General features: G+C 41.5%; 2 protein-coding genes and 1 long non-coding RNA gene across 3 annotated transcripts in view; 2 read left to right on the top strand and 1 right to left on the bottom strand.

Moving 5' to 3' along the window:
• Nucleotides 1–1033, bottom strand: part of mgst3a (microsomal glutathione S-transferase 3a) — a 6801-nt gene extending 5768 nt beyond the window's left edge. The window contains exon 1 of the mRNA XM_084480581.1: nt 839–1033. The gene's annotated coding sequence lies outside the window, so the exon portion shown is untranslated. The remainder of the gene's footprint in view (nt 1–838) is intronic.
• Nucleotides 1034–8347: 7314 nt separating this feature from the next.
• Nucleotides 8348–26485, top strand: LOC311360704 (uncharacterized protein; the record flags this gene model as incomplete). Its single annotated transcript, XM_084480813.1, has 14 exons — nt 8348–8375; nt 8692–8805; nt 21776–21895; nt 21990–22088; nt 22993–23040; nt 23142–23168; nt 23395–23444; nt 23575–23627; nt 23725–23951; nt 25122–25378; nt 25798–25923; nt 26070–26205; nt 26291–26374; nt 26436–26485. 14 exons carry the CDS (start codon nt 8348–8350, stop codon nt 26483–26485), a joined length of 1419 nt encoding a protein of 472 aa, XP_084336939.1.
• LOC311360648 lies at nt 14684–18008 on the top strand. Its single transcript, XR_014638464.1, has 3 exons — nt 14684–14760; nt 16872–16934; nt 17903–18008. It is a non-coding gene; the product is annotated as an uncharacterized lncRNA (long non-coding RNA).
• Nucleotides 26486–27102: the final 617 nt, after the last annotated feature.

Below are 27102 nucleotides of genomic sequence, written 5' to 3'. Positions count from 1 at the left end.
TATATATATATATATATAACTACACAAATACACACACACATATATATATATATATATGTGTGTGTATATGTAAATAAATAAATATAGATACAGTATGTGCATATATACACACAAATATACATACAATATGAACATGCATAAAATAGCCATAACTATGAAGTGACCATGCCGTGTAAATAAGTGAAACCAGAGCCCTGGCCTGCATTACGCCACACCCCCTAACCCCGACGCAAATTATCACGTTCAGTGAAAAGTATAACTTTACTTTAATTTAGACCTCGGCTATATCACAGATAGACGCACACAGAAAACAAAGTAAACGACGTTTTTACTTATTCTGGATGAATTATTAAATTTTATTTAATGGCGCAACAACAATGGCCACCTGTCGACTTCAGGTGTGTTTCTGATATTTAGCGGCAGTACCTCATTCTATTGAGTTTAGACAACAGACAATATTTAAACAGTATGTTGTATACAGTAGTCGGCGATATCTTTAGTGAGTTCAGTTAACAAAAGACGCCCTAATAAAAAAAACAGTTTCACTTTGACATATTTGTGAATAAATGCGCAATCTAAATACACACGCACGCCATGTGTTAGCTATTTAAATAACACACAATACACAAAATAACACACAATATTCCCAGGACCTCTAGTAATCTAGGCTAGTAGTACCACCAGAATAATGATGCAAAAGTTCGGTAGTTCTCATGGAAACACACCAAAGGTTTAGAGCAGGCCTATTTATTTATTTATTTATTTACTTATTCACATTGAGGACGCAGTGAGACATTGGAAATAAAAAAAATACGATGCATAAAACGCACAAGGCTACCTTTAGTGTTGAAGCTGATGATTCGGAGGAGGTGAGCAGGACGGGAACAGAACCGGAGCGGAACTATTTGAGAGGCGCTCAGATTTCCTGACTGCGTAGACAGTACAGCGCATGCGCGGAGCGGAGTGGGCGCATCTGTCCTCAAAGGACATTTGAATGGAAAAACAAACAAACAGTAAAAGCCGTTTGAATTAGTTTGGTTGTCCGCCACCTCGACATATAACAATGAAACGACCGGTCAACAGACATGGCAACATAATGAAATAGGGAGTTAATAATCAGCAACCATTAGACCAAGGTTGCGACTTAAGGGTCCTATAAAGTTTAACTTGGCACTGGGAGGGAGTCAGGTTGGTTCTTCTGCTCCACACCCTTTGGCCCCGGGATTACCAGTCCCAATGTTGAAGAGCCGGACTCTGTTTTAAAGATTGACACAGTTGATAGGAGGCTGAAAAATAAAAAATACGCAATCTGATTGACAAAGATTATGAATCTTCATTGGTGTTGTTTTTGTTTTCTGCAATTTCTGCCATATTGTCGTTTATTTTATATGAGACTTGGTTTTATTTGTATTTGATTTTAAGATAAACAAAGACGTTTCATGTCAGAGCAGTTACGTCTGTGTCTGGTTATTGCACGTTCAAACCTTAACACCATCCCATAATACCAGGTTAATAGATGTTTCCTCTAGCAGTAGCCTACATGATTTTGGAAATTTTAGAGAAATGTTTAAATAATGATTTACACTTTAACCAGTTCGATTTTAGCCAACTAAAATATTATGATATTTAGTCGACTAAAACTAGAACAATTCAAGATGTCTAAAATATGACTAAAACTTAATTGCATTTTATTCAAAAGCATTAACCATGCCTAAAACAAAATACAAACTGGCTGTCTGCTGCGCCCCGCACCCTGTGTGTTTACGATAAGGCCAAGCCTCTTTCACATGTCGTCCCCACGCCGGGCGGGGTGGACTTTGACTCACTACGGCTGTGAGTCAAAGGTACAGCCGGCCTGGGGACGCGTTCAGACCTGTCTGGGCAGCGGAGTCCGAGGCACAGACCAGCTTCCCACAAAGCTTAAGTTTAACATAGTCTAACATGTAGTCTAATATATTAAGATATAGTATAACACGTAGTCTAACATATTAACATATAGGCCTAGTATAACATATTAACATATAGTCTAATGTATTAACATATAGTCTAACATGTAGTCTAATATATTAACATATAGTATAACACGTAGTCTAACATATTAACATATAGTATAACATATTAACATATAGTCTAATGTATTAACATATAGTCTAACATGTAGTCTAATATATTAACATATAGTATAACACGTAGTCTAACATATTAACATATAGTCTAATGTATTAACATATAGTATAACATATTAACATATAGTCTAAGGTATTAACATATAGTATAACATATTAACATATAGTCTGATGTATTAACATATAGTATAACATATTAACATATAGTCTAATGTATTAACATATAGTATAACATATTAACATATAGTCTAATGTATTAACATATAGTATAACATATTAACATATAGTCTAATGTATTAACATATAGTATAACACGTAGTCTAACATATTAACATATAGTATAACATATGAACATATAGTCTAAGGTATTATATTTTGGGTCTTTTCAGAACCTAGTTGGTGACTATGGACCACTGGCTTGTGACCCATACTAGTCACCTGCCAGTCGCTCGCAGGAGCGCTACAGTGTCGCCCACATTCGCACAAGAAATGTGGTCGACCGCTGCACAGGAGAGCTGAAGAAGCGGTGGGCCTGTTTGCACAGAGGTGACTAAAAACATATTGATGAATTCTAATTCTAAATTAGTTACAGTCTTTGTGAAATCATATTGTCAGAGACTTTTCTGTGATTAAACCACCTATTTTTAGATGAAGGCTGTAATAAATGAGGCTCACTATGTAGCCACCCTAAATTCTACTAAGCTGAGTGTTCTTGTACAGTATAAATAAGTCATACTAACACCATGTTGATAGGTTAAGACTAGAGCAACAGCTCATGAACAGACAAGGTGCATAGGTTACTCCTCGTTAGACATAGATGATTTACTCAGATGCAGATGACTTATAAAAAACCACAGTTTAACTTTTTGAATAAGTAGTCCTATCTAGCATGAATGACCATTCAACCATACAAACCATATTTTTCTGAAAGCATACACCCTCAGGATGTGATACCCTCAGTAACCCAGTTTATAATCCTTAGACATCATAGATTTAATTTTTGTAGGACAACCTTTGACAGCAGCCCATGTCTGTTAAACCCATTTTCCCCCCTGGGTAGGCCTAAATAAAAATAGAATAAGGTTCTAATTTCCCATACACAAAGTAGCCAAATCTACATACAAAATATTTCTTTACTATTATCAATATGCATGTTGACTAAATCTGATATCAAACACTGGAAAGGCACACAATACTAAATCTTGATTGTTCCTGAATACACTCATTACATGGTCTGTGTCATCATCTAATGGCGTAAAAGTGGTACTGCGTAATATCATTTACTGATGTAACCTTATTACAATGTGAACTTGTTGTCAATGACACAAAAGACACTTCAAACTGGATTACTACAGATTGGACTAATGCAGCAAGTAAATACTTGCGTATTTCTCAGATTGTACTGAAACTGTACGTCTTCCCCTTGCTGCGGTGCCCTTAAGGGGCTGGGCCTTTAAGGTCTACACACCCTTTTGGAATGAATAGATAGACCTGACTCATCAGTTAATTCATTTATTAAATCTCAGTGAGTGTGTTGTAGCCATAGGTTCTCAGCTCCTCCTGCAACTTTAATATTTCTAAATTTAGTTTATGTTTTTCCAATTCTAATTTCTCCTTCTCTATCTTTGTCTTTTCTGTCTCTTGCTTACTTTTCTCTATTTCTACTCGTAAAAGGTCCTCTCTAAGGAAGTCCATGTCAGTTCCTCTCCTCATACGTTTTGGTGGTGGTGGTGGTGGAAGGCTTTCTGGGATGGTGATGTGTCCTCAGTGTCCTCACGGCTCGTCATGGTCACAGTCCCAGGGTCCTCCAAGGGCATGGGTGCAGATTCCACCGCGGTCACGTTGGATGTGGTGTTCTCTGGGCCAGCAGCGGCCTCCTGGACCATGGGTTGCACCACGCCCCCCCCCCCCCCCCCCCCCAACAATCCCTCTAACCTCTAAGACAAGGAGAGGTGTCCCCAATAATGTCTAAAGCCATAGAGGAGTATGGCCCCATATCCCCTTTTCCACCACCCTCAGTTGACACATTCTTTTCTTGTCTTTCACTTCCCTCAATTCTACCCCTTTGGCAGTAATAGCTTCAGTAATATGTTCCCATGTCTCATTTTTTTGTTTGTTTGTGATACAATTATTTAGCTTGGCTTCAAGGACAGTTCTGTTCTCACTGTATACTCAACAGTAGCACAATTTCATCATGGGTTAAGTTCTTCTTGCGAGGACGGCGGTCAGACATGGTCAGGCCTGAAACACATGAAAATCAAAGCATGACTTGTTACTAGCTCATTCTACACTTCCTACAGCAGACAAAAGAACGGGACTCCTGCCATTACACACTTTAGTCCATGAGCCAACGACCCCAAAAGGGGCATAACTTCTAGCACTGGGGGCTGTACATGTGTATTGATTGAACTCATTCTGTGGGTTTAGTCAAGCCCTCCTCCACACGGTTTTGCAAAATACATTGATTTGTTATTATTAAAGTAAATACAGTTTAGCCTGCATCATGAAGGGAAAACGTAGTATAAGGTAGCTACATCTGCAAGGCTGTATGGTCGCCAAACCTTGCAGCTGTACCATAGCTAGCTGCTCCCTTCAAGATGCAGGCTAAACTGTATTTGCTATAGTCTCTTTATACTATTGAGTCAAAGTCAAAGTAGTTTTATTGTCAATTTCTTCACATGTCAGACATAGGCTACCAAGGAATCAATGTATTTTGCAATATACTAATGACACTCAATTCTCTTTGGACAAAGCGGCATTTGTTAACGTGATATTGTCAATCTGACATAGCTAGCAGCTAGTGTTACTTTACGTTAGTCTTGTCACTTCAGAAACATTGTAAACATGTTATTAACACAAATGGCAGCAACGAGAAGTAGACCAAACTAAAGAATAACATTAAGCACAGTTGCTGATTGAATAGTGTGAAGCTGACTTACCTAGGACAGATGATCTCTCAGTCGTAGACTAGTTTTCTATGGAGGTAGATTTGTGTCTTTATTATGCAATCAAACAGAATAGGTTGGAGAGCAAAACTTTCCACACTGCAATCAAAAAATAGATTTGAGAGCAAAACTATCGACACTGCAATCAAAAAATGTTTTATTGCAAGTAAAATAAATGTGAAAAAAAAGTATAAAAAATCTATTAATGGGAATCCAAAAGTTTTGTTTGCAAATCCAAAAGTTTTGCTTGTGAATCCAAAAGTTTTGCTTGCGAATCCAAAAGTTTTGCTTGTGAATCCAAAAGTTTTGCTTGCTGTTGAGCTGAATCTCGTGGGCAGGACCTACACTGAAAGATGTAAGACACGTCTCTATTGGCCAGTCTCGATCGGAGTGACAGCTTGGCAACATCCACAGTTAGTGAGAGAAGGAGTTTTGAGGTCCATGATGAGAACGAGCGGGACTCGGGAGCGGAGTTGCCAAGCTGTCACTCCGATCGAGACTGGCCAATAGAGACGTGTCTTACATCTTTCGGCGTAGGTCCCGCCCACGAGATTCAGCTCAACAGCAAGCAAAACTTGTGGATTCGCAAGCAAAACTTTTGGATTTGCAAGCAAAACTTTTGGATTCACAAGGAAAACTTTTGGATTCGCAAACAAAACTTTTGGATTTGCAAACAAAACTTTTGGATTCCCATTAATACATTTTTAATCACATTTATTTTACTTGCAATAAAACATTTTTTGATTGCAGAGTCGATAGTTTTGCGCACAAATCTGTTTTTTGATTGCAGTGTGGAAAGTTTTGCTCTCAAACCTATTCTGTTTGATTGAATAATAAAGACACAAATCTACCTCCATAGTTTTCTTGCTTGGAAATGGCAATTTTGAATATAATATTGTAATTGATATTGGCTTGACATTCGGTTGGGACCGTCTGCCAATTACATGTTTCAGTAAATGAAAAATGTTCACTAAATATCAATAAAATGACCTTTTACCATTATTTTTTTCTGTAGTAGATCATATTTGCAATGCTATAACTACTACAGGTGAGATTTGTCTGAAAAAACATTTTATATGGAAATAGTATGCATTTAATAACTGGAAATATTCAAAGTCTTTGGGTTCCGGGGGGAGTATGGTTGCAAAGCTGAAACTTAAAGGAATTGACGGAAGGGCCCCACCAGGAGTGGAGCCTGCGGCTTAATGTGACTCAACACGGGAAACCTCACCTGGCCCGGACACGGAAAGGATGGGGAAAAGTCATTTTATTTACTTTTTGTGAACATTTTTCATGACTAAATTCATACTGAAACGTGTAATTTGCAGACGGTCCCTAACGTGGACCACGGCGAATGACGGTAGGTTGACAATGTGGAGACGCTGTTTTCTGGTAAAACTTGAAATCGTGAGGATAGTTGACAGTAATCTTATAGTAGGAATAAAAGTATGATGATGATGCTATAAGCTACACTCTTTAATTAAGCGGACACTGCCGTGGTCTCCGATTAAAAGCACAGATAAAACCGAATGTCAAGCCAATATCCAATAACGAACCAACTTTACCGCGGTAGGATACCCCCTGTGCTCCGGAGTGAAGGATCTCCTGGAGAATAGCGGATGTCCCCTGTGCTCCGGAGTGACTAAAGGGATCTCCTGGAGGATAGAGGACCTCCCCTGTGCTCCGGAGTGACTAAAGGGATCTCCTGGAGGATAGAGGACCTCCCCTGTGCTCCGGAGTGACCATACGGATATATAGGCGTCCATATATATACCTGGTACCTACCTACCAGTACAGGTAGGTAGGTACCAGGTACCCGGCCCTACCTACCTGTACTGGTAGGTAGGTACCAGGTACCTGGTACCAGGTACCTACCAGTACAGGTAGGTAGGTACCAGGTACTCTGCCCTACCTACCTGTACTGGTAGGTAGGTACCAGGTACTCTGCCCTACCTACCTGTACTGGTAGGTAGGTACCAGGTACCTGGTACCAGGTACCTACCAGTACAGGTAGGTACTGGTACCTACCTGTACTGGTAGGTACTGGTACCTACCTGTACTGGTAGGTAGGGCCGAGTGCTGCTAACAGGGCAGACGGCGGACGACGATGGTTAAGCAGGCCGTCGACTGTATAACATTTATTTTATAAAATAAACTACAGAAGCAGTCTGAAAGGGTTCTTTTTGTTTTGAACAGACATTACATTTTTAGTGTACAGTTGAGGAGTAGGTTGAGCTTCAATTGTTTTAGGTGATAAAGCCTGGTTCATTTTAATTTCCTATTTTGGCAGCCTCTGTGCTGTGTACCAGCAAGAACGTCTCATACTGTCTACAGCGTTCTGCCTGCTCCTTCATGTTCATTCTTCCATGAACAACTAGCAAGAACGTTCTCCCCACTGATTGTAAAATAAAGAGTTGAAAACATGGATACCCTTAACATATAGTGCAGACCTGGGGCCGTATTCACAAAGCTTTTTATCTAAGGATAAATCACTAAGAGTGAACTAAGAGTCACGCCCCCTAACGTCCCCTCACGTCGATTCTCGTGCACGAGTTTAGAAGCGGTCAGTACGGTGATTGGCTGTTGAGTGCCAACGAGAGCGGTCTCGTTGAAACTCACCCACAACTTCAAACGAATCAACGAAAAATAAGGAAATAGCCTAGGCTACAGATAAGTCCTATCAAATTCAATTCAAAATATTTAGGTGTGCCAGGACCACGCTTGGGTGTCCCAGGCACACCCATGCACACCCGTGGCTACGTCACTAAACACTTTAAATATCAGCCCATACCACCGTTCAAGTCCTCCTATCATGATGAATGAAGGAGAAGACAAGTCACGTGACTGTCATAGTCACGTGATCCCCCAGTTATCGTATATATATACATTTGCCCTTGTTTACGGCCGATGGCCATTATTTAATTTTCTGTAACATGCATGCATATATCTGGTGAGCAGAGTCGCTCACCAGCTTCCGCAAAAGACTCAAAACTCACCTGTTCAGAGTTCACCTGGACTCTGCATAGCCACATGTCCCCCGGCCCGCCCACTATTGTCTGTTGGACGTCCTGGCACTTAATGTACGCACTTAAAACCTAGATGAGGATTCATCACCTCAGTAGTGCACCTCAGTCATTTACGAATTTAAAGATAAATGATTCAGCCGGCTTTTACTCCAAACAATAGCTCTGCTCCCAACCCACTCGTAGCTGCCGTAAATTGTGGTGTTGCCGTAAACAGAACCTCCCAGAGTGCCGTCAAGGCCATGAGTCCCTCATGTGTGAGGGCTTCTTGTTCACGCTCCGTGGGTATAATAATTCAATTCCATTCAAATCACTTCATTCATCCTCAAGGGGCAATTTAAAGGGGGAGCATGACAGTAGCTAAAAAAAGAGACATAATCAACAAACACAAGCAGCACACACACACACACACACACACACACACACACTGCATAATCAACACACACGCATCGCAACACACACACACGCATCTGTACAGGGGGAGAGTGATACCTTGGTAACTCAATGTTTTTCTCCACACTTATTTGATTCATATAGCGTGAAGGCAAGATAAAAATTCAATATTATCTTTTATTTAAGTTTATAAATGTCTTTCAGAACACGTAACAAATCAAGTTGATGGTCCGAGTTCTCCAGGCAGCAGCGGACAGGGGAGCTTGTCGGACTGTGAGCTGTCCGACCCTCTGGACGGGAGAGCTGGGAGCGCGCTGGGTGAGAGAGGAGTCTGCCTGCATAACCCTCTGTCAAAAGATAATAACATAAGACCATTGTTCTGAATACGTAGTTCATCTTTTTAACTTTTGATCAAGTATGGACGTTAGACCTTGGTTGTGATCCGGTGCATCCGATCACAAACGTCAAACTGAAGGACGAGTGCCTCCTGCTTTGTACTACACGTCCATGTGACACTTGCCGCTTTTCAAAAGATTGACCACCGTTAGTGGTCCACACAGGCTGGACCACTAACGGTCCTTCCTACCCAGAGAGTCCTCTACTGCTGAACCTCTGCCCACTTCAGGCCAAGTGCAACGAGCTGTACTACAAAGAGCCGTACCCCACGGTACCCGGATGTGACGCAGTAGTACAGCCTCAACCTGCCACCTAGTCCTGCTCGTCTTTCTGCTACCCGCCAACTCTGGGGAGAAGATCTCCCTGGGTGCAGGGCCTCACCACACACACCACCTTAGTATGGAGCCAGGTCTCTTTAAGGTCCCATTGACATCCAGGTGTTACCAATCAGCAGCCACTCGGGAATGTCCACCCACATGTTTGCTGGATCAAGTGGGAAAGTAGGGGACCCTTTATATGAAGTGTCTCCTAGAATTTATTTTAATATTGATATGCGTCAGTAACTACTCTGGAATCACCTGTGAGCTGCTCAGCTCCCATCAATGAAAGTATACTGACTCAACACTAGCACAGAACTTATTTTAGAGACTTGGATTGCAAATGAGATCAGCATAAGTTGTAGGGAGGATATTTTTATTCAAATGGAATTACAAAATATATAGTTGCAACTTTTAGGAAAGAATGTCAAGAGTATAAAATATCAAAGTTCAAATCCCCAAGAACTTTAAGCAACACATTTCCAGGCATTTCTTGCAAAGCCAGCATGAAAACACAAACCATGCGTTGATTAAAACAGTTTATTCAGGCAGCAACAAGTGTTGGGACACTGTCAGGCAGACTTGCGATAGCGACTTTGTTGGTCCTCATGCTCTAGAGGACGGATACAAATTCAAAGTCAGAACATAGTAAACATGTGCGCTAGATGATTAGAAAGACATTTTGATAACCAAACGTAAACTAAAATGTCTACAATAGGACTTGGCAACATGGGACTGCTTGTTGTGGTTAATGAAATGTGGCAATACATTGATTATGGTAGCCTATTGACAAGTGAACTATTTAAAGACTCATCTTCAGGCCATTAAGCTGCTTATCCATGTCAATGCAGTTTTTAATCAATAAGGACATTATAGCTGCAAACCCTAACTATATGCAGGTGAGAATACTGAATGGGGTGAAGGTAAAAATACATCCATCCCTCCAGGTCAGTCTGGTATCTGCATGACTACCCAATGTCGAACCACCAACTCTAAGCAGATCAGATTTCAATAGTGAAATACTTTAAGGGCTTTCAAACCAGGAATGCGGTTGACAGGACAATCCTACAGGCAAGGCAGAGAACAAGCAAATCATTTAAATTAAAGCAACTACAAAATACCAAGTTGCTAAAAGGTAACAAAAAGCAAAACTGTGGCTTCCAGCACCATAGGAGTGACTGTACCTAAAGACGAGTGTGTCAAAGTCAAGACCGCAAAGTCCCCTAAAAGAAGTCTGATCATTCCACAAGCATGGCCTGCCTCCCAGTACCATGGCCACTCGTCTGCTGCATGTCAGACAAGAGTGCTGCTGGACCAGAAAAGAACCACGATACAGAACATCAAGCGTGGCTGGGACCAGAAGACCTTCAGGGTAGGGTACAGTATGGTACTAGAAAAGTGTGGTATGGTACATCAAAGTGGGATTGGAGCAGGTCATCATGGAACATTAACGTGGGATTGGACCAGAAGAGCATCATGCATGGAACATCAAAGTGGGGCTGGAGCCGAAGACTCTAGGACCTGAAGACTCTAGGACCTGAAGACTCTAGGACCTGAAGACTCTAGGACCTGAAGACTAGGATCAGAGCACAAGAACCACCAGAGCAAAGTGGGGGTCAGGCTTCACCATCCTGATTAAAACTATGAAAGAAACTGTTCTTTAGGATACTGACAAACATCAGCTACAGCTGAACATTGTCCTGTAGGCCCGGGTTCTGCTGGAGAGTTCTCCCCATGCCATAGCGGCTCCCAAGTGTCGCCCTTTCACAAAAGACGCTTCAGTTTCCCCTTTCTGTTGCCATGGTTACCAGGGTCTCAGTGCACACGGTGGAGGTAGTCGTTGCTCTGGGGGGGCCACAGGGGGCCCCCCCACGAGTCAAGACAGTCACCTCGTCAAACACAAGTCATACAAAACACACATTGAAAAATACATGGAGCGTTAACAACAGCAAGTTTAACAGGAAGTTCAATTTTACTCTCAAGTGACAAAAAGTTATTTTGATAAACGCACTATTTTACCACTATAACAAAAACAAATTTAGGGACTAAGTGGCCAGTACTATAGAGTGAAATTACAAGTCCATAGGAAGTGCAGAAGCCATGTGTGCAGTGAACAAATACACAATAAGGCCAACCTCAAAAGCCCAAATTACATCTACGGTAACACTTTACAATAAGGTACACAGAAACGTAGGTAGTTACTGAGGAACGAATGAGTAACGAATGAGGAACGAATGAGGAACGAATGAGTAACGAATGATGAACGACGAAGTGACAGTTACTCAGTAACTACTGAGGAGTTACTGGTAAACAGACCAGGGGACTACTGAGGAACGAATGAGTAACGAATGAGGAACGAATGAGTAACGAATGATGAACGACGAAGTGACAGTTACTCAGTAACTACTGAGGAGTTACTGGTAAACAGACCAGGGGACTACTGAGGAACGAATGAGTAACGAATGATGAACGACGAAGTGAGTTACTCAGTAACTACTGAGGAGTTACTGGTAAACAGACCAGGGGACTACTGTATTCGTTACTGAGTAACGAATGATGAACAACCAGGGGCCCTAAAGTGACAGTTACTCAGTAACTACTGAGGAGTTACTGGTAAACAGACTAGGGGATACTGTATTAATGAATCATTCTGTGAAATAGCAAACTGACCAATTGATTATGAAAGCAACTGAATTTTCCTGGGATTTCACAATTAGTAAATAAATTAACAACGCACAGACGGGATGATTGTCATATTTTAATAAAGATATTCACAATACATACATATTCACATTTAAGGTTTATTATGTGGCATTAGTAATGTTGAAGGCTTACAAGCAATTGTCCACCACTGCAGGGCACGCTTTAAACCTGCCTCCCTTGGTTTCAAGCGCTGTCGAGGGCTGGCTTGGGTCCCACACTGGATCGACTGGTAGAGCTGGATCTGACTGATGAGTTGTTACTCTTTCGCGATCCATTCGTTCCCCAGTAGTTAAGCTTTATGAATCATTCGTTTACCATTAGTGAAGTTTTTTGTGTACCTTCATGTAAAGTAATGCATCATACTGAGTTGTTACTCTTTCGCGAACCATTCGTTCACCAGTAGTTAAGCTTTATGAATCATTCGTTTACCATTAGTGAAGCTTTTTGTGTACCTTCATGTAAAGTAATGCATCATACTGAGTTGTTACTCTTTCGCGAACCATTCGTTCACCAGTAGTTAAGCTTTATGAATCATTCGTTTACCAGTAGTGAAGCTTTTTGTGTACCTTCATGTAAAGTAATGCATCATACTGAGTTGTTACTCTTTCGCGAACCATTCGTTCACCAGTAGTTAAGCTTTTTGAATCATTCGTTTACCATTAGTGAAGCTTTTTGTGTACCTTCATGTAAAGTAATGCATCATACTGAGTTGTTACTCTTTCGCGAACCATTCGTTCACCAGTAGTTAAGCTTTATGAATCATTCGTTTACCAGTAGTGAAGCTTTTTGTGTACCTTCATGTAAAGTAATGCATCATACTGAGTTGTTACTCTTTCGCGAACCATTCGTTCACCAGTAGTTAAGCTTTTTGAATCATTCGTTTACCATTAGTGAAGCTTTTTGTGTACCTTCATGTAAAGTAATGCATCATACTGAGTTGTTACTCTTTCGCGAACCATTCGTTCACCAGTAGTTAAGCTTTATGAACCATTCGTTTACCAGTAGTGAAGCTTTTTGTGTACCTTCATGTAAAGTAATGCATCATACTGAGTTGTTACTCTTTCGCGAACCATTCGTTCACCAGTAGTTAAGCTTTTTGAACCATTCGTTTACCAGTAGTGAAGCTTTTTGTGTACCTTCATGTAAAGTAATGCATCATACTGAGTTGTTACTCTTTCGCGAACCATTCGTTCACCAGTAGTTAAGCTTTTTGAACCATTCGTTTACCAGTAGCGAAGCACTTTCGGGTTAGTTATAAAACCCCAAACCACTGTTGATGACAATGAGGGATCTACAGACACTTTAGTTAAAAATGTATACAACATAGGGAAATATATATATATATACTGCGCTCATGACACATAATAACATATAACATAATAACAGGATAATATAGAAAATATTAACAATTTAAAACACAAACAGAAACAAAAAAAGGCATTTTAAAATGGAACAAAAATAAAGGCTGCACTTTTAACAAGGCATTTCTGAAGAACACTGAAAAAATCTAACAAAGAAAAGAAGTTTCAACAAAACTCAATGAAATGTTATTGGTGTTCGTGGCCAATGTCATGCAGCAATCTGCCAAGGAAGAAGACCCATTTTCTCCTCCTCCAGGTAGCTCCAAATCTCCCCCTTCCATACTGTGATAAAGTAGTAGAAGACAGAAAAATAAACATTAGGACCGACAATTAATAAAAAATTCTAGAACATGTCAAAGTCAAAGATTATTTTGTTTGCACGGTTAAGAAATTATGCTGGTCCTCTGGCCAAAACGATGTGAATTTGATGAGTTTCAAAGTGTTTTTAAAGCCTAAGAAGGCATAAGTCATAACTGTGTGCATGACACAATAATAACATTAAATTACAACAATTACAATTACTCAATAACTGTGGTATAATGACCGTATACCACAGCCTGTCGTGATCTATTGCTTAATTATATTATTTAGATATAGAGCTCCGGGAGTGCTGCGATTCACTCTAGTCTGGACTGCAGGGAGTGAACGCTGATTGGCTGTTATGTTACGTCCCTCAGGGAGTGAACGCTGATTGGCTGATGATACCCCTTCAGAAACATTTATATAGAAATTAGAAGATAAAATGAACATACCGTGATATAATACGGCATTACCGTATATGCCTCAAATCATACCGTGATATAAATTGTAGTCCATACCGTACAGCCCTACTGCATACCTTACCTATAAATGTATTTCATCCAGCTGAATAGGGACAATTTGCTCCTCTCAAAAAGTGACCCGCACCTCACTGACTTCCTCGTCGTTTTCCCTCTATGTTTATTACGTCGGCACTGCCTACAGAAGACAACACATTTCTTCATGATAAATATTAATGTTACTGAACTTGAATTTATAACATGACATATCAGTAAACAAAGGAAGTCATCGATAAAAACCGTACAAAAAAAAGAATACTTACCACTGCAGTCCGTCAACGTTTGCGTTTTCCTTCATTTTCATGCTCTTTTTGCAGAGTTTGCATTTTATTTTGGCTTTAAGTAACTTCTTCTTTTGGAGCCATTTTATCAATTTTAATTTCTTTTTAAAAGTCTGTCTTCCCTCAATAAGACTAGTCTTGATAGTCTTGCACATGCGGACCCACAATGCAATTCGGGAACGTCCCTTGTAAAGTCGTCGACGGACGTGTACAGTGGGTAGGGGCACGTTATAATACGCAGATCGTTTTACCCCATGCGTCGGACACGCCCACTCTCTTCCGTCGACGGGCAAGGAGGTCGTGCAGAAGGACTTGACAATGGAGACTCAGCGAAAGAGTAAGAGAAAAAGGCAGCCCACGGAAGAGCTTCCACATGTAGAGACAGCCATGTTAGAATGTAAGTACATGCTTTAAAGTTATTTAATTATTAATTGAGAGTGTAATGATTCGGTCACATTGCTTAGCTTCCTAAAATGAGCTAATTTGACATCGTACCACGTCTGTTTATCACGTATTTTTTGGCCTTGCTAGCTAACCTTGTCACTAACCAATGGATTGCTAGCTGGCTAGATAGCCGACGTTGCAAGCAAATTTTAATTATCTGTCAAACACAAAAGTTTAACTCTTAACTAGGTCAAAAGACCGACGGTTCAACCACTTATCTAATGTTAAATTAGGCGATATGCGATGAAAATGTGGTCCAAGCTTTGAAATTGGACTTGTAAAGTTATTCTGTTAGCGCCAGTTACCACGTCTTTGAATAGTTTTTGGAGTTGTTTTTAACTACTAAAAAACCCGAAGACTGCTACATTACACTGTTATAGTGCTATTACGGTAATACCTTTCTCCCTGTTTTTTTTCTTTTCATTTTAGTCCATAGTTACAGTATGTAATGTTAACAACTGAATCTCTCAAACATGTCTTCTACACAATGTAGAAGACATGCATGTGGAACCATGACAAATGAGTTGATGATGATTTGTCCTAAATCAAAATGACATATGATCATACATATTATTATTACATATTATAACATTAAAGACAATGGATAATGTCATTGCCCAAAGTGAATAAAACCCTTATTTCTTAACTAACTGTATATATATATTTTTTAAGGTATCCATACAATTTTCAAATGAACAAAAACGTCACTGTATGCATTAGGGGTGTGAACGGTTACAAAAAATTGTAAACGGTTACACGACCCCTTTTTTTTCGTGTACACGGTTAACCGTTTGTTTTTTGTTTGTTTTTTAAGTGGACCGCAGTCGCGCTATTGAGAATGAGGAGTCACGTGATTTTTGGGAAGGGGAGGGGAGGGGTTTGAGCCCGTCCGCCATGATGGCATCCACGGCTATCGGTTGCCAGGGGCAACGTTGTCAGAGCGGCATAGAAACATGAGGAAATACGCAACATAGAGACGCAGGAGACATTACGAGATAGAAATAAATGGAGAAGAATAAGGCGAAGGAAAAGGGTCCTAGTGAAAATGCAGAGAACACAAGAAGACATTAGAAACCATTATAGTCAATAATAATAATAATAGCTATTGCTATTCCACTGGATACGGCAGCGGCACGGAACCAAACCGGCACTACTTTGTTTTAAGTTGCCGGTTCGCAGCCGTGTCTCACAACACTTGCACAGCCATTCAGTTTATGATCTTTATTCATTAATTGAACTGACGCGGATATTCTCTGATATTATGTAAGCATAAGCACCGCGGAAACCACTGCCGTCAAAAGACGCTGATCCATCTTCACTGTTGACGAGTCGCTCTAGTTCTACCTCCACGGCCCTGCAGCGGGACATTAGAGGACTAGATTGTCCGTGTGTGGTGTTCCGTCTTGTGTTCGAATCTCATGTATTTGTATTTACGATCGGAGAGCAAGAAATGGGCTGAGATTCTCTTTATGTGTGTGGTGTACATCCGACTCAAAAATCACATAAGATTAAAAAATCTTGTAGTGTGGGACAACTGCGTTGTCCATTTAGGGAACCTGACAAACTGTAACCCACATTGAAGCAGTTTTTAACGCAGCAGTTATTTCCAGGCATTGTTAAAACAGTACAGAATTTCAACAACCTCCTCTGCTAGCAGCTACCGTGTCAACAATAACGCAAAGCTCAGCTGCACTCGGAGGGGCGTACCTTCCAACATGGCGGAAAGGGGGGGGGGAGTGAAACTTACGTGTTACATGACGTAATGCACGGTGGTCAATTACCCAACATTTATCACGTGCATTTCTTAGCGCATTAACGTTGTCAAAGTGGAACATTTGTAGCTTTATTAATCTCTAAATAAATAGTACATGTTAATTTTGATTTTGATTTTTTTTTTTTTTCGGTTTTCGTTTACTGATTTTTCCTAAACGGTTATGATTTACTAACCGGTTACACGTGTACACGTGTAGCCGATCACACCCCTAGTATGCATTCATCAATATCCTTCATAAGGTTTTGAGCCCCTTACACCAACCATGCTTTCTGTGCTCCAAAATGTTACAGCGCCATCGAGTCAGCGGGAACAATCCGAACAGCGCAGTAGCCAAACTGCAGCAGAGGAAGCAGGTAATTAATTTTTTATTTTAAATGTTAAGCATACTTAACATATATACTCAGATTCATGTGACTGTGAAATGTAGTTGTACACAGTGTAATGATTAATAACTGATGAACGTCACTATGAAAACACTATAATAGTGTTACTTTTAAACCTCTTTTCTACTTCCTGGTTTTATGATGTTAAAATAAGGGTGCTCACCTTAACTGGTTGAAGGCTAGTGTCTAGAGGGGATCCAAGACAAGAGGATGCTAGTAATATTTACTCCATTTGTACTTGAACATTGCAGTAACCAAGTATCTACCTTTACATGATATCGTAACCGGAAAGTGCTTTGGGAATGGGAAGGAACTTAGAACAGCAATGACATAAATTAGATTGAGGTCAGTTAAGCCACTTTAAGTTAGTCTACTAAGTAGAAAATAAAAAAGTTTTTGGTTATGGTTATATTCATGGTGCTGGATTAATTGATCAATTCTTACCCATTTCTTTAACAAGCTAGGTGGTCAGCTGGTCCCAAGTCTGCTTATAATATCAAAGCCACGTCTGAACACGTCTGACTGTTCAAAGCAGCATAATGGATGAAGCTACAGCAGGAACATGGCTTTCAAATAACACTAAACTATATAATCCACTTATTCTACCACTTGTCTAAACTATACAGTACTCCCACTTTACTCTCTAGTTGTGCTCATTTGATTTATAATAACCTACTGTTAAAGAGTACAGATAATACTACTTGAATAGACAGTACACTCACAGTACTCTTGATACTACTGGAAATTACAATTTAATAATTATTATTATTATACCTCTGTACATTCATTACTCTAGAATGTAATTTAGAACTAACTTGCCACTATATAACCCTAATACAAGAATAGTATTAATACTAGTAAACCCCTAACCAACTGCACTACCATCATCCTGACAAAATACTACTGTTAATACATGTTTATAATTTTCTTTGTTTCAGTCCTCACCCCAGAAGAGGCGATGGATCGCTACAGCCGTGTCAGATGAAGAGAGCTGGTTTTTGTTTTGTTTTTAGAGTGCCTTTTTTTGTTACATTTTAAAATGCCTTTTTTTGTTTCTGTTTGTGTTTTAAATTGTTAATATTTTCTATATTATCCTGTTATTATGTTATATGTTATTATGTGTCATGAGCGCAGTATATGTATATATATTTCCCTATGTTGTATACATTTTTAACTAAAGTGGCTGTAGATCCCTCATTGTCATCAACAGTGGTTTGGGGTTTTATAACTAACCCGAAAGTGCTTCGCTACTGGTAAACGAATGGTTCAAAAAGCTTAACTACTGGTGAACGAATGGTTCGCGAAAGAGTAACAACTCAGTATGATGCATTACTTTACATGAAGGTACACAAAAAGCTTCACTACTGGTAAACGAATGATTCATAAAGCTTAACTACTGGTGAACGAATGGTTCGCGAAAGAGTAACAACTCAGTATGATGCATTACTTTACATGAAGGTACACAAAAAGCTTCACTAATGGTAAACGAATGATTCAAAAAGCTTAACTACTGGTGAACGAATGGTTCGCGAAAGAGTAACAACTCAGTATGATGCATTACTTTACATGAAGGTACACAAAAAGCTTCACTACTGGTAAACGAATGATTCATAAAGCTTAACTACTGGTGAACGAATGGTTCGCGAAAGAGTAACAACTCAGTATGATGCATTACTTTACATGAAGGTACACAAAAAGCTTCACTAATGGTAAACGAATGATTCATAAAGCTTAACTACTGGTGAACGAATGGTTCGCGAAAGAGTAACAACTCAGTATGATGCATTACTTTACATGAAGGTACACAAAAAGCTTCACTAATGGTAAACGAATGATTCAAAAAGCTTAACTACTGGTGAACGAATGGTTCGCGAAAGAGTAACAACTCAGTATGATGCATTACTTTACATGAAGGTACACAAAAAGCTTCACTACTGGTAAACGAATGATTCATAAAGCTTAACTACTGGGGAACGAATGGATCGCGAAAGAGTAACAACTCATCAGTCAGATCCAGCTCTACCAGTCGATCCAGTGTGGGACCCAAGCCAGCCCTCGACAGCGCTTGAAACCAAGGGAGGCAGGTTTAAAGCGTGCCCTGCAGTGGTGGACAATTGCTTTTAAGCCTTCAACATTACTAATGCCACATAATAAACCTTAAATGTGAATATGAATGTATGTATTGTGAATATCTTTATTAAAATATGACAATCATCCCGTCTGTGCCTTGTTAATTTATTAACTAATTGTGAAATCCCAGGAAAATTCAGTTGCTTTCATAATCAATTGGTCAGTTTGCTATTTCACATAATGATTCATTAATACAGTATCCCCTAGTCTGTTTACCAGTAACTCCTCAGTAGTTACTGAGTAACTGTCACTTCGTCGTTCATCATTCGTTACTCATTCGTTCCTCATTCGTTACTCATTCGTTCCTCAGTAGTCCCCTGGTCTGTTTACCAGTAACTCCTCAGTAGTTACTGAGTAACTGTCACTTCGTCGTTCATCATTCGTTCCTCATTCGTTCCTCATTCGTTCCTCATTCGTTACTCATTCGTTCCTCAGTAACTACCTACGTTTCTGTGTACCTTATTGTAAAGTGTTACCACATCTACACACCTCTATCCATCCAGCTCATGAAATAAGTACGGGATTACTCACTGCAACGTCACTGTCAGCAATGAGTGAAAGGAGACAGAATCACCGACCACATGAACACTAAGAGAAACAGAAGCCAGCATTAAAAGTAAAACACATGACTCACCAAAGAATAAAACAGTGTAAGACTTACCAGCTGGGTTAAGCAAGAGGCAACCTACACCAACAATGGAGGCCAGTGGATAAACTCAACCACCCCAGCTGCGTCTAATTTAAATGAGTGCCCAACTGCATCGACCAATCATGGTCCCTGGACGCAGGTGAGAGGGCATGGCATCAATTAGCTTTCAAGCGAGCTGATTGGTGCTGCTACACTGGGGCTGAGAGCATGTCTGATAGACATAATGTAATCACAAAGGGCTCTGTCACAAAGGGCTCTCTGTCTGTCTGGCCTGTGATACGTGGATGTGACCGTGGCCTGTGATACGTGGATGTGACCGTGGCCTGTGATACGTGGATGTGACCGTGGCCTGTGATACGTGGATGTGACCGTGGCCTGTGATACGTGGATGTGACCGTGGCCTGTGATACGTAGATGTGACCGTGGCCTGTGATACGAGGATGTGAACGTGACCTGTGATAGGATGATGTGGCCTGTGATACGAGGATGTGAACGTGACCTGTGATACGTGGGGGAGAGTCGTGTGTGGGGGGGGGTTTTCTCACAGGACGTCTCCAGATATCAATCATCACGTCAGCAATGACATTGACTCAGCCAGGGACGAGCTACCTCCACGCCCACTCTCTCTCTCTCTCTCTCTCTCTCTCTCTCCCTCCCCATGTCTCTGTCTGTGAGAGAGAGAGAGAGAGGCTGGCAGTATGTCCGTATCAGACTCTACGAGGGTGAAGATAGAGAATATGTTATGAGTATTTTTCTCTCTTTCCCGGGACTGAGAACCGAAAGAGTCTGTAGCAGAGTGTCTCTATAGGGGGTGGAGTCTGACTCTATAGGGGGTGGAGTCTGACTCTATAGGGGGTGGAGTCTGACTCTATAGGGGGTGGAGTCTGACTCTATAGGGGGTGGAGTCTGACTATAGGGGGTGGAGTCTGACTCTATAGGGGGTGGAGTCTGACTCTATAGGGGGTGGAGTCTGACTATAGGGGGTGGAGTCTGACTCTATAGGGGGTGGAGTCTGACTCTATAGTGGGTGGAGTCTGACTCTATAGGGGGTGGAGTCTGACTATAGGGGGTGGAGTCTGACTCTATAGTGGGTGGAGTCTGACTCTATAGTGGGTGGAGTCTGACTCTATAGGGGGTGGAGTCTGACTATAGGGGGTGGAGTCTGACTCCAGCGGGTCACCATTGACACCAGTGCTTGATGACCAGATAGTAAACTGTGCTAGAACCCTTTGAGGTCTGGTCACCATGGATACCCGGGGAACCCCCAGACCCCAGGGGAACCCATCGACCCCGGAGAACCTTCCAGAAGAGCGCCGGGTTCTGAGGGTGGAGAGCGGTTCACCTGCCGGCCCTCTGGCTCGTTACATCTCCACCTCTTATCTTAACAGTCCATTATTTCCACGCCTGGCGGCTCAGGAGGACAGAGGCTCCGAAAAACTCTCTCTCCACATCTCACTTGATTGACAGCTGCGGACAGCACAGTTCTGTCCAATCACGCGCCGTCCGTCCACTGGCAGGACAGGTGACGGCCCAGGAAGCGCCCATGTTTGGACGGACACGGCCAGGCTGGCTAATCAACCCAATCGGCTCTGTCTGCAGAAGGACCCGGAGAGGAGTTGAACTGCCAACCCTTTAGTGTGAGGCTCAGCGGAGCGCGGCGGAGAGAGAGAGAGAGGGAGGGAAAGAGGGAGAGAGAGAGAGAGAGAGAGAGAGAGAGAAAGAGACAGAGAGAGAGACAGAGAGAGAGGGAGAGGGGAGAGAGAGACAGAGAGAGAGAGAGAGAGACAGAGAGAGAGAGAGAGAGGGAGAGAGAGAGAGAGGGAGAGAGAGAGAGAGGGAAAGAGGGAGAGAGAGAGAGAGAGGGAGAGAGAGAGAGACAGAGAGAGAGAGAGACAGAGAGAGAGAGAGAATAATAATTAATAATAATTGAACAATCTGAATTACTGTATCAATGAACTAAAGATACAATAAGTGCTGGTTATTGATTTAGAAATCACTTTACTTTACTTTACGTTCAACTCTTGCTCTGCTGAAGGGGGACCCGTTGAGGAGAAACCAGCGGACCCTGAAAGGACGGACGTGGACGTTAACGCGCCCGGCAACGGCAGTGATGTTGACGTTAACAACGTGAAGCCTCTGGTTGGTCAAACAGGTAACGGTAACATCACCCAGCAGAACAAAGACAAGTTCCAGGCTAAAGCCTTACTTTTAATGCCATTTGCAAATTCTCTTGATTTGTCTTTCAGGACGTTGGAATCATATAAAATGGTACTTTTTAAAGAAGCAGTCATTCAGCAGCAGACAGGCTGCTCACCGCAGAACGCCTAAAGGGGACGGTGCGCTGGGTGAGTTGTCTCCTAGTCTCAGGAGTAATAAGTGTACCTGGATAACCCTCTGTCATAGTTCTTCCCTGTCAAAATACATTTCACACACACCAGATATATAATATATATCATATGATAACATAATGAGAGCTCATTGTATAAATACATACTTCATTTTTTAAACTAGGTCAAAGGTGTGTGGCTTTCTGGAATATCTGTCGGGGATTCTGGGATACAAATTCTAAACCATTGCTTGTTTCCAACATACTTCGCATGGCATGATATTTTCGAATAGAAACTTTATTCTGGAGGTTGACATTTTCTTGAACCCACCAGACTCCACACATTCCATTTCTATCGCTTCTATAGTTTACTAAAACAAATCGGTCACACGCTATCTCTAATCTGGTGGCAATGATGTGAAACGGAGACATTGAATGCTTAGACTTCTTTTGACCACATTGTAATTGCTTTGTGTGCGTGTGTGTGCGCGTGCGTGTGCGTGTGTGGTTCTAGATGACTAAAGAAACAGGTACATAATATCATATTATAATACAAAAGACTGATGTAAAAGCAGCACACTGAAGCAGTCTTATCTGGCTGTTCAACTCTAAAACCCTCCTGGTCTCTGATGCAATCCAACATTCATCAGTTAAAATATACATGAAACACGTCAACCCCTCAGATATTAAAGACCTAATATGTAACATTTAGATTAGATACAACTTTATTAATCCCCCATAGGAGAAATGTGTTTGTTGCAACAGTCCAGCAGCAGTGGAAATACACAGGATAAAATTAAAACATTTGTTTAACATTAAAACAACACCTTTTTTATTGGAATCCTATTACATTGCGATGTTTTTCAAATTATTATTTATTTATTTTTACGGATCTCCATGATTCACACTCGTCATGTTCTCAGGTCGGAAAATCTGGAAAAATCACATCCCTGTGGATGGTTCTGATTCTGGTAAGAGTCGTGGTCCTTCTGGTTCTTCTCTCTGCTACATAACTCCAGGTTTCTCAATACCTCCTTCTCACCCTTCTTTCTGTTTTTTGTCTTTTTGCCAGACGACGAAGATGATAAAGGGGATGAAGGTGAGCAGTGTCACTCTTCCATTGAGCTTTGAGTCTCAATGACGAGGTGATCTGACAACAGAAGTATTTCACTGGGGGTTCAAAAATATATATCCAGGATCACTGAACCAGGAATGCTGCCTGCCAGTGTATCATGAACTGTTATTGGAGGGCTTAATGTACACATTACTCTTACACTGGACATGCTGTCGGTTTGGATATTGACAATAACTATTTATCATGACAGAGGAGATGCACTTCAAGCCACAATGTGAAAAATGCAAAGCAGCTCAGCAGGTGAATTTAAACAAAATGAATACCTACACCTACCTACCATACCTACATTAAATTTACATGACATAAATGACCTTTAAGTTAAGACAATTAGAAGTATTGCTCTTTATTGTTGTCTTCTTCTGCCTTACAGAGTCCTGAGTATGAGAAGGTTACCCCAAGAAGGATTTCTAAGTGGAGCTTCCAGTGAGTGACATTTGGTCCTGACGCCTGTCCCAGAATAACACGGTCCCAACCTCAAACATTCTGTGTGTGTGTGTGTGTGTGTGTGTGTGTGTGTTAGGGTACAGCTGGAAGGCCAGGGGACCTATGAGTGTTCGGCTACAGGTCTGGTGTTTGAAGTGTCGGAGCAGGCTCTGGTCCGCTACTCGGTCCTGTCCTGGTTCAAATTCTCTGAGTTCCTCCAAGACTCGTGGAGACCTGCTGGATCCATTTATGATGTGGATGTGGTCGACAAGGATCCATCTGTGCTCAAGTTTATCCATTTCCCACACTCTCTGTGCCTTGCTGGTAGGAACACACTCTGACTGTGGGGGTGGGGGGGTCATAGGATAGGAACACACTCTGACTGTGGGGTGGGGGGGTCATAGGATAGGAACACACTCTGACTGTGGGGTGGGGGGGTCATAGGATAGGAACACACTCTGACTGTGGGGTGGGGGGTCATAGGATAGGAACACACTCTGACTGTGGGGTGGGGGGGTCATAGGATAGGAACACACTCTGACTGTGGGGTGGGGGGGTCATAGGATAGGAACACACTCTGACTGTGGGGTGGGGGGGTCATAGGGTAGGAACACACTCTGACTGTGGGGTGGGGGGGTCATAGGATAGGAACACACTCTGACTGTGGGGTGGGGGGGTCATAGGGTAGGAACACACTCTGACTGTGGGGTGGGGGGGTCATAGGATAGGAACACACTCTGACTGTGGGCTGGGGGGGTCATAGGATAGGAACACACTCTGACTGTGGGGTGGGGGGGTCATAGGATAGGAACACACTCTGACTGTGGGGTGGGGGGGGTCATAGGGTAGGAACACACTCTGACTGTGGGGTGGGGGGGTCATAGGATAGGAACACACTCTGACTGTGGGGTGGGGGGGTCATAGGATAGGAACACACTCTGACTGTGGGGTGGGGGGGTCATAGGATAGGAACACACTCTGACTGTGGGCTGGGGGGGTCATAGGATAGGAACACACTCTGACTGTGGGGTGGGGGGGTCATAGGATCTGGTGCATGGCAGCTTTGGCTTTTGTTGACCCACCATTTTAGTAATGTATTGGTTTCAAATTGGGCTGGCTCACACAGCTCATATTGACTTTTGATACTTGTTATTATTATTTATTAGACTTGTTTTATTGAATTTAATATTTAAAAGATACTAAATAGACAAAGCAATGCCATTTTTCTAATATTTTATTGATTACCATGGAACTCTGAAGGCCGTTCATCCCAAGGCTCCCAGTTCAGTTTTCCTCTTGTTTTCACAATTTACAAGATCCCTGATTATTTAAAAAATGCAAACTGGATTAGAAAATTGTTGATGGAACCACTTGTAATATAATGGTTATTGTTTTACTTTCAGAGACTGAATGAGACTTATGAGTGTCAATGTTCATACTGGCTATTATCATTTCCCAACAGGCTGGAATAATGTAATGTTAACGTTTCCACAGAGCCTGAGCATGAGCCGAGCTTCAGTGTTCTGCATGTAAAGGAACAACGTGCCGACATTGAGTCCACGGTGGACTTCACCACCAGCCACGTTAAATGGCGCGTGTCCTCGCTTTCTCAACTGGGTTCCGTGGTTCAGAGCAGTGTGCCGGTGAAGCACCACGCGTTGGTGCTGGTTTACAAGGAGCTGAACAAATACCACAAAAAAGACTTCATCTTTAACGTGTTTTTGGCCGTCAACAACGACTCTGAGATCAAGGTGACCAAGCAAAATGGTCTACGATTAAGAAATAGAACGAGAGTCCCTGTGTGTTGATAAACAGATTCATGGATAGACGGGCAGACTAGGCTGGCTAGGCTAAGATGAGCTAAGCTGTGCTAGACCAAGCTGGGATAAACTACTAAACTAGGGGAGGGAGAACTTGGGAGAGACTAAAGTAGGCTGGACTGGGCTAGCCTAGAATGTGCTAAGCTGGACTGGGCTAGGCTAGACTGCGCTAGGCTCTATAACTTAGTTTAGCATCCTCTCTTGAGGGTACAACAGTCTTTCTGTTTCTGTGATTTGCTATCTTGAAAATAACTAAGATAACTAACATCTCCCATGTTAATACCTCCCTCTCACTCTTCCTCCCTCTCTCCATCGCTGACCATTCGGTCCTCTTGTTCCTGTGTGTTCAGGCTATTACTAAACAGGTGCTCAAATTCAGGAAGAAATGCATCAAGATTTCCAAACCGGCCGCCTGTACGCTGGAAGAGAAGGTCTACCACCTCACAAGCGATCCAGAAAGGAAAGTTGAACCTCCGGTATGTGTTCTGCTGCCATTTATTCTCATTTGCATGTAATTAATCCTGCAATGAAAGGTTTTGTGCAATTCAGAAAGACAAAGTGTGTGTGTGTGTGTGTGTGTGTGTGTGTGTGTGTGTGTGTGTGTGTGTGTGTGTGTGAACAGAAACTAGAATTCACCACTGAAGTGATAGCGCAGAAGGGCTATTCTGAAGCACACTTCGATGAGCGTCCTCCTTTCAGATTTGTTCTTATGGACTCAGACTGTGACGAACCTTTGTGGTCTGCTACAATCAGAGAAGGTAAGCAATGTACACCATTTTAATTTGTTTTGTGGTTTGCATCGTAAGACTCGTGACACATGATCCTTTCTATGGCAAATCCTAGATGATTGGAACGGCGAGGCATCATTTCAATCGAAAATATCCAAATTTCTTTCGAAGAAGTTCCAGGTGGCCAACAGACAGAGAGGTACACTTTTTCTTCGTGGTGTGTTCTTTGGATCATTGTTAGTGTTCCAACCGGATAGTAGGATTATTAGGCACGTTGGATCAGCCGACGAGCAGGGCTGCCCAAAGTTAAACATTTTAACTTTTATGCACAGTGTATGTTTTTGCTTGTAATCGTCTCACTCTGTCCACTCTATAACATTCTTGGATCCTATGCCCATGTCCCCAGCTGCTGCAGAAGGGACATCTGATCGCCCTTCTTCACCTCACCTCTCTCATGTATGTTCAGCCAACTATTTGTGGTCTCTGTGTAATTGATAATACACTGCTATATTGTCTTTATTCTTCTTCTTAGGCTTTATTCTTCTTTATTCCCAATACTTTAGCACTCTACTCCTCCTACGTGTTTTTAGCTAGAGACTCCATTCCAATTGTAAAATGTTCATATTTGATTGGAATCATGAGCTACTAGTTTTCGAACTATAGTTTTTAAAATATACAACTTTTAAAACCTTATATTTTATAATAGAAGTCAATGGCCATTATCTGACACTTCAAACTTCACAACTTGGTCAAAGTTTAACTTCATTCAAATATTTAACAAATCTACACACTGATATCTTCAATATCTAAATCTAAACAGATTTTCAACATCAATTATACTTTTTTCTGAATCAACTGTTTAATTCAAAACCCGCTTTGTATATCTTAAGTTGGTCTCATTGACCTCTGGTGAGGTGGCTATCACAA

The sequence above is a fragment of the Micromesistius poutassou genome (assembly GCF_964030765.1).
Source record: "Micromesistius poutassou genome assembly, chromosome: 16".
Classification (NCBI taxonomy): domain Eukaryota; kingdom Metazoa; phylum Chordata; class Actinopteri; order Gadiformes; family Gadidae; genus Micromesistius; species Micromesistius poutassou.
This window is presented reverse-complemented; position numbering and strand designations above follow the sequence as displayed.